General features: G+C 49.9%; 1 protein-coding gene across 1 annotated transcript; it reads right to left on the bottom strand.

The window, feature by feature from the left end:
• Positions 1–165: 165 nt before the first annotated feature.
• On the bottom strand, positions 166–8652 carry htra3b (HtrA serine peptidase 3b). The gene is made up of 10 exons (XM_080518846.1): positions 8165–8652; positions 7267–7366; positions 7015–7147; positions 5956–6045; positions 3306–3500; positions 3202–3234; positions 2363–2477; positions 2237–2294; positions 592–684; positions 166–489 (listed from the first exon to the last, which is right to left on the bottom strand). The coding sequence occupies exons 1-10, from the start codon at positions 8589–8591 to the stop codon at positions 321–323; spliced, it is 1413 nt and encodes a 470-aa protein (XP_080374972.1). The 5' UTR covers positions 8592–8652; the 3' UTR covers positions 166–320.
• Between the last annotated feature and the right edge of the window lie 3137 nt (positions 8653–11789).

Here is an 11789-nt window from a genome sequence, read left to right as displayed (position 1 = left end):
CTGGAGGTATGTAGACCTCCTGATTCCTGGAGGACAGGTGAGGACGGGTTTATCAGGACAGGTCTCCAGTCCATCACAGGACTGTTAATAGACTGTTAATAATCAAACATTCACATATTTCATCCAAAGAATCTGAAAATAACTCGTTTTGCAGTATTTTGGAGTAGATTTATTGAAGTCATCACATTGTGTTGGTATTGATCATCACTGGACGTTTATCTTTCTTCTTTACTCATAATGATCCAATGTTCAGCAGACGTAATGCAATAAAGTAACGTAACACACACACACACTCACACACACACACACACACACACACACTACTGCATGACGACGTCAGGCAGGATGTTGAACAGCAGGTCGTCGTTGTCCCGGCGGACCTCCAGCAGCAGAGCCGTGTCATCCTGCAGCGCCCCCTGCAGCTCGGAGGTGCTCGTCACAGCAACGCCATTCAGCTTCACGATGACGTCGCCACCTTTAATCCCTCCTCTGACAGCACAGACGCACAACGGCCGGTCAGCAGTCTGGCACTGGGGTGTTGTGTTGATGTGTTGTGTTGTTGTGTTGTAATGTGTTGTGTTGTGGACGTACTTGTGAGCAGGAGAGAGAGGAACCACCTCGTGGACATAAATCCCTCCGCTCACACTGAAGTCTGGATTCTGGTGTTTTAACTCTTCAATCAAACTGGAACACGAAGAAACTTGTTGACATGGAACTGAAGTGACTGACTAGACACAGGTCAGAGGTCACAGGTCAGAGGTCGGAGTGGGTTAAAGTGACTCAAGTTGGCTCACAGGCTAGAGTTAGGGCAGCAGCTTGTCTTTTCATTGTTTTAAATGTTGAAGGTTTGATTCCCATGTCTTCCCAGAATTTGACTCTTGCTTCTGGCAAGGCAGCAGCTGCTGCTGCACCACTACTGAAGCGCAGCAATCTGTCGCAGACGGATGTGTTTCACCTGTCTCATTACTGTTCTCCACCCTGATGTGTTTGATCTGTGTCTCATTACTGTTCTCCACCCTGATATGTTTCAGCTGTGTCTCATTACTGTTCTCCACCCTGATGTGTTTGATCTGTGTCTCATTACTGTTCTCCACCCTGATGTGTTTGATCTGTGTCTTATTACTGTTCTCCACCCTGATGTGTTTGATCTGTGTCTCATTACTGTTCTCCACCCTGATGTGTTTGATCTGTGTCTGATTACTGTTCTCCACCCTGATGTGTTTGATCTGTGTCTCATTACTGTTCTCCACCCTGATATGTTTCAGCTGTGTCTCATTACTGTTCTCCACCCTGATGTGTTTGATCTGTGTCTCATTACTGTTCTCCACCCTGATGTGATTCACCTGTGTCTCATTACTGTTCTCCACCCTGATGTGTTTCAGCTGTGTCCGATTACTGTTCTCCACCCTCATGTGTTTCACCTGTCTCATTACTGTTCTCCATCCTGATGTGTTTCATCTGTGTCTGATTACTGTTCTCCACCCTGATGTTTCACCTGTGTCTCATTACTGTTCTCCACCCTGATGTGTTTGATCTGTGTTTGATCTGTGTCTGATTACTGTTCTCCACCCTGATGTGTTTGATCTGTGTCTCATTACTGTTCTCCACGCTATGTTTCAGCTGTGTCTCATTACTGTTCTCCACCCTGATGTGTTCGATCTGTCTGATTACTGTTCTCCACCCTGATGTTTGATCTGTGTCTGATTACTGTTCTCCACCCTGATGTGTTGCAGCTGTGTCCGATTACTGTTCTCCACCCTCATGTGTTTCACCTGTCTCATTACTGTTATCCACCATGATGTGTTTCATCTGTGTCTCATTACTCTTCTCCACCCTGATGTGTTCGATCTGTGTCTGATTACTGTTCTCCACCCTGATGTGTTTCACCTGTGTCTCATTACTGTTCTCCACCCTGATGTGTTTCAGCTGTGTCCGATTACTGTTCTCCACCTTGATGTGTTTCACTTGTATCTCATTACTGATCTCCACCTTGATGTGTTTCATCTGTCTGATTGCTGTTTTCCACCCTAATATCTTTATCTGTCTTATGTGTACATAACAAGAAGCATTACTGAGAATACAGTACAACATGATGTAAACATCCGTTTTATGCGAGCGGGCATCACTCTGCTGTCTGTAGTGGAGTATTTTTTCTGTAGTACTAACTACTATAATGTGATGACATTTTTATCTCCATCAGTCTGGTTTTCTTCAGTTTTGGAGCAGTTGTACTCACGCTGGTGTGATGGTCAACATCTTTATTCCAATGAAGCGTTTCTTCAGCGACCTGACATCTGCAGGAGATTGAAGTTACTTCCTGTTCTTTCAGATGCTCCTTGTTGTTTTAAACAGTCACACTCACCTTTGTTGTGTTTGTCCAGGGAGTCATTGAGGAAACGAGTGATCCTGTCTGACGGAATAGCAAAAGAAATCCCCGCTGCTACTTTGAGGGTGTTGATGCCGATCACCTCTCCATCCTGCAACACGCACCGTCAGCATTTATTCATCAGGATGTTACGGTTCCACATCAGAGTGACATCGTTCCTGATTGGAGTCTTTCTCTGTGGAGGTCATATGTTCTTCCTGTGGAGAACAGCTCACGTGTCCAGGTGAACCTGTCTTCACCAGGTCAGACCCTCCACAGCCTTTCTGATACCAACATGAAGACAACTCTGCGTTTAATGAGTGCGTGAAGAATCTGTGGTTCATTTCAATAACTTAACACCGTACACACAGCAACCTGGTGCTGTGAGAGCAGACCAATGGTGGAGCACCGAGAGCTTTACCTCTGAACACCTAAATGAGGGACGGCCTCCAGCAGGGGGCGCTGCTGTGAAGTTTACTTCAGTCCAACATGAGAGCCACTGGACCAGGACCGACCGCTGAAGGTTCTAATCCACCAAACCTCAGAGCAACACGCTTCTATAGCATTTATAGCAGGGCTTTGATTCACAATCTCCTGACACCACCTCTGAATATTCTCATAATCTGATCCAGACTAAGTATTTTGGCCGTTTCAGTGTCGCTCAGCTTGAAATGTTCCAGGAAAACCTGTCGTCGTCGTCATTCAGAAGGTTGTCCTCATTAAAGTGTGCTAACAGTTAAATATGTGTCGATGCTCAGTACAGGGTGTCCGCTCCTCACAGGTTCTACTGTATTCTAATTTCTCTTTTTAGTTACAGGAGAAAAATCTTGACTTACCAAATTTACCAGAGGTCCTCCGGAGTTTCCGTACTGTGAAGAAACAGATGTTCGTTTGTTTGTTTGTCGGTTGGTTTGTGGAAACTCCTGAACTGTACCCTTACGTTGATGATGGCGTCGGTCTGGATGTAGTCCATGTCGGAGTCCCGGAGGCCCAGCTCCTTGCCGTCTCTCTGGGCGGTGCTGACGATGCCGGTGGTGACGGTGTTCTGCAGGGCGAAGGGGCTGCCGATGGCCACCACGAACTCCCCTGGCCGCAAGTCGGCACTGTGGCCCAGGAGCAGGACCGGCAGCTTGGTCTGGGGGACACGATGTGGACAGACATACACATGGGGGGCCAGGAAGTGGACAGATATACAGACTCTGTTCTACAAACTTTCCTGGTGAGGATTAAAGGGAGAGCAAGATGGAGTTTGTCTCTGCTTCAGTCAGCGGGTTCCTGAAGATCTTTGAGACTGAAGCAGGAAGTTTATCATCGGTAGCTTCTCCAGAGATGTGTTGATGAGCACAGGAATTGAACTACTGTCCCTCCTCCATTTCCTCCTGCAGTTGTCCCTTAACGCCTCGTCTCATTTCACCCAACTCTTGAACGTGTCTCATTTCACCCAGTTCTCTCTGAAGAACTCGTCTCATTTCACCCAGTTCTCCCTGAAGAACATGTTTCATTTCACCCAGTTCTTCCTGAAGAACTCGTCTCATTTCACCCAGTTCTCCTTTAACGCCTCGTTTCATTTCACCCAGTTCTCCCTAAAGAACTCGTCTCATTTCACCCAGTTCTTCCTGAAGAACTCGTTTCATTTCACCCAGTTCTCCCTAAAGAACTCGTCTCATTTCACCCAGTTCTTCCTGAAGAACTCGTCTCATTTCACCCAGTTCTCCCTGAAGAACTCGTCTCATTTCACCCAGTTCTCCTTTAACGCCTCGTTTCATTTCACCCAGTTCTCCCTAAAGAACTCGTCTCATTTCACCCAGTTCTACCTGAAGAACTCGTCTCATTTCACCCAGTTCTTCCTAAAGAACTCGTCTCATTTCACCCAGTTCTTCCTGAAGAACTCGTCTCATTTCACCCAGTTCTCCCTAAAGAACTCGTCTTATTTTCACCCAGTTCTCCCTTAACGCCTCGTCTCATTTCACCCAGTTCTCCCTAAAGAACTCGTCTCATTTCACCCAGTTCTCCCTAAAGAACTCGTCTCATTTCACCCAGTTCTCCCTAAAGAACTCGTCTTATTTTCACCCAGTTCTCCCTTAACGCCTCGTCTCATTTCACCCAGTTCTCCCTAAAGAACTCGTCTCATTTCACCCAGTTCTCCCTTAACGCCTCGTCTCATTTCACCCAGTTCCTCCTGAAGAACTCGTCTCATTTCACCCAGTTCTCCCTTAACGCCTCGTCTCATTTCACCCAGTTCTCCCTAAAGAACTCGTCTCATTTCACCCAGTTCTCCCTTAACGCCTTGTCTCATTTCACCCAGTTCTCCCTAAAGAACTCGTCTCATTTCACCCAGTTCTCTCTGAAGAACTCGTCCACATTCACTTTAGAAACTTGAGCTTTTTCACCACATTTCTAATAGTTGAGGAATGTTTGACCACCCAATGTGTTTGTACAAGCTCTTTCTCTCTCGCTCTCTCTGTCTTTCTCTCTCTCTCTCTGTCTCTCTATCTCTCACCATCTGTCTGCTGACCATGTGTTTCCACTCCTCCCTTTCCTGTTACTTCTCCTTTATCCCTTCTTTCCATCCCTCCTCCTGTGTTGTAACTAAACTGTTTCCAAGCTTTATTGCGAAACATCGCACGCACGCACGCACGCACGCACGCACGCACACACACACACACACACACACACACACACACACACACACACACACACACACACACACACACACACGTTTTAGGATGAGACTCAATATTTTCGCTCTTTGACTTTGTCAATTTATTTGTTGTGTAGATGAGCTCAGACTTACCTATTCCTGATGAGACTGATGTTAATCACCTGATCCCAGCTGATATTGATCGGGACAGCTGATATTGATCGGGACAGCTGATATTGATCGGGACAGCTGATGTTGATTGGGACAGCTGATGTTGATCAGGACAGCTGATATTGATCAAGACAGCTGATGTTGATCAAGACAGCTGATGTTGATCAGGACAGCTGATATTGATCAGGACAGCTGATGTTGATCAGGACAGCTGATGTTGATCGGGACAGCTGATATTGATCAGGACAGCTGATATTGATCAGGACAGCTGATGTTGATCAGGACAGCTGATGTTGATCGGGACAGCTGATGTTGATCGGGACAGCTGATATTGATCAGGACAGCTGATGTTGATCAGGACAGCTGATATTGATCAGGACAGCTGATGTTGATCAGGACAGCTGATGTTGATCAGGACAGCTGATATTGATCAGGACAGCTGATGTTGATCAGGACAGCTGATGTTGATCAGGACAGCTGATATTGATCAGGACAGCTGATGTTGATCAGGACAGCTGATGTTGATCGGGACAGCTGATATTGATCAGGACAGCTGATGTTGATCGGGACAGCTGATATTGATCAGGACAGCTGATGTTGAGCGGGACAGCTGATATTGATCAGGACAGCTGATGTTGAGCGGGACAGCTGATATTGATCAGGACAGCTGATATTGATCGGGACAGCTGATATTGATCAGGACAGCTGATGTTGATCAGAACAGCTGATGTTGATCAGAACAGTGTACAGGACCAGAGAGGAAACATGCGTGACTCACCTGAGGGTTGATTTTGATGGTGGCGATGTCAGACTTCTTGTCAATGTCTTTGATATTGGCTTCATACACATCACCGTTATGTACCTGTACCTGCAGGAAACAACAAGATGTACCTGTACCTGCAGGAAACAACAAGATGTACCTGTACCTACAGGAAACAACAAGATGTACCTGTACCTACAGGAAACCACCATGTACCCGTACTTCACCAAGGTTTCCACCCTGGTAACTGGGTAAAGCCTAGGTTTTTCGCTGCCCTGAGCTCAGGCTCACAGGCTGCTTAATTCTGCCCTGTGCCTCAGTAGTTAACGACTGCCAGCCACCAGGTGGCGCTCTGCCCCAGGCTCAGTGAGCGAACGCGACATTGGGGACGGGGTGCAGACAATGATGGAATCCCAATCGCATACTGTGATATCAATAATTTGGGACTTTTTAGAATTAGTGAGGCGATTGCTGAGCCTTCTATAAATACAGTATTACAGGTGTATGTAAAAATGTAAGTTGTTTACATACACCTGCTGGCTAGCAGTCGTTAACTACTGAGGCACAGGGCCGACTGAAGGCAAAACCCAGGCTTCACAGCTTCAAATCCTTGAGATGGCGCGAGGGTAGCAAAAGTGACGGTTAAAAAAAACCCAGCCAATTGTAAAACTGCGTGACTCGTAACTGGTCAGTTGTCTGTATTTTGGAATACGTAGACATTTCAGATTTAGGTTCATGTTGACAAATTCTTTTACACGTGGACAACTCTAACTTCAGACAATGAAGTTGTCTGAAGTTAGGTTGAAGTTAGGTTGTTACGTTCGGCAACCCACAGCCCTTTGGTCCCTCTGCTGCGGCTGCTTGAGCCTCAGTGCCTCTGGAGTTCATCCCTGAGCGGGACAGTAAGGCGGTAGGGTAAAGCAAAGCGCCCCCAGACGCAACCGTGTCGCGTGGTCCCAGAGACTGCGACAAAATGTCAGCGGGGTCGTGAACGACGCGGGGATGTAGCATCGTTACGCGACAATAGTGGCGCGAAACTTCCCTTTATTTGTAACACAGGGTTTCAGAGCGTTGTACCTTCAGCTGCTGCTGACCGGACACCGGACTCGTACTCGACACCACGTGAGCATTGGTGACGATCAAACCATCGTCTGACACCACGAACCCTGATCCACTGGACAGAGGGACGGTTCGACCAACCAGAGGGTGTCTGAGGAGAAACAAGCCAGCTGTTTCAATCCAGACTGTTTTAATTCAACTGTTTGGTCTTCTAATCCATTAATACAGTTACTACTGCAGTAATAGTTATTACCAGTTGTTACACTCTACCTGAGGAACAGCTCGATGTGAACAACAGCAGGAAGAATCTTTTCCACGACGTCAGCAATGAAGTTGAACCTGTAACGAGGACTGGAATCGTCTGGAGGACCTGGACCCCCAGCAAGTCTCTGTTACCCGCCAGTAATCACATTACAGTAATGTGATTATTGCAGCAATCAGACAGTTAGCTCAGTTTCAGTTTCAGCAGCATCTCAAACTGAATCTTCAAACTGCTCCTGCAGTTGTGGACGACTTCAGTCAACAAGTTTGAACCATGTGCAGTGAAACACTGTGTCTGAAATCAGTTTATTTAAATCTTTGTATTTCCAAAAAAAAGTTCCAGGTTCCTCCAGTTGGCTTCAAAACCAATAACTGTCTGGTACAGATCAGTTTCAGTTCAACAGGTTCCAATGTTTTCTCCAAAAAAATGAAGCTTCACAGCCTCGTTAAGGGACCATGGGTCAAAGGGTCAAAGGTCAAAAGGTCAGCCGACTGAATGTGTTCAAATTATCTCTCTCTCTCTCACACACACACACACACACACACACACACACACACACACACACACACACACACACACACACACACACACACACACACAGGTCTATTCCAACAATAAACAACGTTGTTGTGAGAAACAGCAAACTCACAGCATGTAATGGTTGTGTGAGTGTGTGTGTGTGTGTGTGTGTGTGTGTGCGTGTGCGTGTGTGTGCGTGTGCGTGTGCGTGTGCGTGTGCGTGTGTGTGTGTGTGTGTGTGTGTGTGTGTGTGTGTGTGTGTGTGTGTGTGTGTGTGTGTGTTTTAAACGAGGATAAAATGAGGAAAAGCAAGATGCCCATCACAGTTCACACTTCATCCGCTAAAAACAAAACGTGTGTTTCTTGCAGCGACGAGGTCAGACGTACGTGTACCGCTGCCACACGGTCCCTGCTGTGCCGGGGAGACGCCTGGTTCCCCGCGCTGCTGCGCCCTCCTGCTGCTGGCCTCCAGCCGGCACACGTTCCCGTACGTCCTCCCGTCGCTGCCGCACACCTGGTGGCCGGACCTGCAGCGGCAGGAGCCCGCGGAGAGCCGCCTCCCCAGCGGGTGTCTGCACTCCAGGCCGTCGCCGCACGGCGGCTCGTCCCCGCGGCCGCACGGCGCGCCCTCGCCCTGCGCGCACACCAGGCAGCAGCCGCAGCTGTCCGGCACGTAGCCGCTGGGGCAGCCGGGGCTCGGGCAGCTACTCACGTCGCACCGTGCGGGACACCGGGTCCGAGGCTCCGGGCTGACGCCCTGACCGGGGGAGAGGAACACCGCGCCGAGCAGCACGAGCTGCTGGACGAGCCGCATGGCGGTGGAAGAAATTCTGTTTCCGCTGAGAGGAGAAGAAAAGTTCACTCCAAGTTCATGTTGTCTTCTGACCACTGCAGGAAGGAGGAGGAGGAGGAGGAGGAGGGGGAGGAGGAGGAGGAGGAGGAGGAAGATGGGGAGAAAGAAGAGGAGGAGGAGGAGGAGGAAGATAAGGAGGAGGAGGAAGAAGAAGAAGAGGAAGAGGGGGAGAAAGAAGAGGAGGAGGAGGAGGAGGAAGAGGGAGAGAAAGAAGAGGAGGAGGAGGAGGAGGAGGAGGAGGAAGAGGGGGAGAAAGAAGAGAAGGGGGAGAAAGAGGAAGAGGAAGGGGGCGGAAGAGTAAGAGGTGGAGTGGAGGAAGAGGGGGAGAAAGAAAAGGAGGAAGAGGAAGAGGGGGAGAAAGAAGAGAAGGGGGAGAAAGAAGAGGAGGAGGAGGAAGAGGAAGAGGAAGGGGGCGGAAGAGTAAGAGGTGGAGTGGAGGAAGATGAGGAGGAGGAGGAAGAGGGGGAGAAAGAAAAGGAGGAGGAAGAGGAAGAGGGGGAGAAAGAAGAGGAGGAGGAGGAGGAGGAAGAAGAGGAGGAGGAGGAGGAAGAGTAAGAGGTGGAGTGGAGGAAGATGAGGAGGAGGAGGAGGAGGAGGAAGAGGGGGAGAAAGAAAAGGAGGAGGAAGAGGGGGAGAAAGAAAAGGAGGAGGAAGGGGCAGAAGAGTAAGAGGTGGAGTGGAGGAAGATGAGGAGGAGGAGGAGGAAGAGGGGGAGAAAGAAGAGGAATAGGAGGAAGAAGAAGTAGAGGAAGAGGGGGAGAAAGAAGAGGAGGAAGAGGAAGAGGGGGAGAAAGAAGAGGAGGAGGAGGAAGAGGAAGGGGGCGGAAGAGTAAGAGGTGGGGTGGAGGAAGATGAGGAGGAGGAGGAGGAGGAGGAGGAAGAGGAAGAAGAAGTAGAAGAAGAGGAAGAGGGGGAGAAAGAAGAGGAGGAGGAGGAGGGTGAGTAGGGGTAAGGAGGAAGGGGGTGGAAGAGTAAGAGGATGAGTGGAGGAAGATGAGGAGAAGGAGGAGGAAGAATAGGGGGAGAAGGAAGAGGAGGGTGAGTAGGGGTAAGGAGGAAGATGAGGAGGAAGGGGCGGAAGAGTAAGAGAGAGGTGGAGTGGATGAAGATGAGCAGGAGGAGTAGAGGGACAGAGGAGGAGGAAGAGGAGGAGGAGGAAGAGGGGGAGAAAGAAGAGGAGGAGGAAGAGGAGAGTGAGTAGGGGTAAGGAGGAAGATGAGGAGGAAGGGGGCGGAAGAGTAAGAGGTGGAGTGGAGGAAGATGAGGAGGAGGAGGAAGAGGGGGAGGAAGAGGAGGAAGAGGGGGAGAAAGAAGAGGAGGAGGAAGAGGAGGGTGAGTAGGGGTAAGGAGGAAGATGAGGAGGAAGGGGCGGAAGAGTAAGAGGTGGAGTGGAGGAAGATGAGGAGAAGGAGGAGAATAGGGGGAGAAAGAAGAGGAGGAGGAAGAGGAGGGTGAGTAGGGGTAAGGAGGAGGAGGAAGAATAGGGGGAGAAAGAAGAGGAGGAGGAAGAGGAGAGTGAGTAGGGGTAAGGAGGAGGAGGAAGAATAGGGGGAGAAAGAAGAGGAGGAGGAAGAGGAGAGTGAGTAGGGGTAAGGAGGAAGATGAGGAGGAAGGGGGCGGAAGAGTAAGAGGTGGAGTGGAGGAAGATGAGGAGGAAGAGGAGGAAGAGGGGGAGAAAGAAGAGGAGGAGGAAGAGGAGGGTGAGTAGGGGTAAGGAGGAAGATGAGGAGGAAGGGGCGGAAGAGTAAGAGGTGGAGTGGAGGAAGATGAGGAGGAGGAGGAGAATAGGGGGAGAAAGAAGAGGAGGAGGAAGAGGAGGGTGAGTAGGGGTAAGGAGGAGGAGGAGGAGGAAGAATAGGGGGAGAAAGAAGAGGAGGAGGAAGAGGAGGGTGAGTAGGGGTAAGGAGGAAGATGAGGAGGAAGGGGCGGAAGAGTAAGAGGTGGAGTGGAGGAAGATGAGGAGGAGTAGAGGGACAGAGGAGGAGGAGGAGGAGGATGAAGGACGAGGGGGAGGAGGAGGAGGAAGGCAGAGGGGGAGGAAAAGCAGGGGTATGGGAAGGAGGAGGAAGTAGAGGAGCAAGAAGAGGAGGGGGAGAGAAGGGTGGAGGAAGAGGAAGGAGAAAAAGAGAAGGAGGACATAATGGGGTCAGAGGAGAGTGACATCATGGAGGAGAGTGACAGTGTGGAGGTCAGAGGTCAGATGAGAGTGACAGTATGGAGGTCAGAGGAGAGTGACAGTATGGAGGTCAGAGGAGAGTGGCAGTATGGAGGTCAGAGGTCAGAGGAGAGTGACAGTATAGAGGTCAGATGAGAGTGACAGTGTGGAGGTCAGAGGCCAGAGGAGAGTGACAGTATAGAGGTCAGATGAGAGTGACAGTGTGGAGGTCAGAGGCCAGAGGAGAGTGACAGTATAGAGGTCAGAGGAGAGTGACAGTGTGGAGGTCAGAGGTCAGAGGAGAGTGACAGTGTGGAGGTCAGAGGAGAGTGACAGTGTGGAGGTCAGAGGTCAGAGGAGAGTGACAGTGTGGAGGTCAGAGGAGAGTGACAGTGTGGAGGTCAGAGGTCAGAGGAGAGTGACAGTGTGGAGGTCAGAGGAGAGTGACAGTGTGGAGGTCAGAGGTCAGAGGAGAGTGACAGTATAGAGGTCAGAGGAGAGTGACAGTGTGGAGGTCAGAGGCCAGAGGAGAGTGACAGTATAGAGGCCAGAGGAGAGTGACAGTGTGGAGGTCAGAGGTCAGAGGAGAGTGACAGTGTGGAGGTCAGAGGAGAGTGACAGTGTGGAGGTCAGAGGCCAGAGGAGAGTGACAGTATAGAGGCCAGAGGAGAGTGACAGTGTGGAGGTCAGAGGTCAGAGGAGAGTGACAGTGTGGAGGTCAGAGGAGAGTGACAGTGTGGAGGTCAGAGGAGAGTGACAGTGTGGAGGTCAGAGGAGAGTGATAGTGTGGAGGTCAGAGGTCAGAGGAGAGTGACAGTGTGGAGGTCAGAGGTCAGAGGAGAGTGACAGTGTGGAGGTCAGAGGAGAGTGACAGTGTGGAGGTCAGAGGAGAGTGACAGTGTGGAGGTCAGAGGAGAGTGATAGTGTGGAGGTCAGAGGAGAGTGACAGTGTGGAGGTCAGAGGAGAGTGATAGTGTGGAGGTCAGAGGTCAGAGGAGAGTGAC

This window comes from Blennius ocellaris (assembly GCF_963422515.1).
Source record: "Blennius ocellaris genome assembly, chromosome: 23".
In the NCBI taxonomy this organism is placed as follows: Eukaryota; Metazoa; Chordata; class Actinopteri; order Blenniiformes; family Blenniidae; genus Blennius; species Blennius ocellaris.
This window is presented reverse-complemented; position numbering and strand designations above follow the sequence as displayed.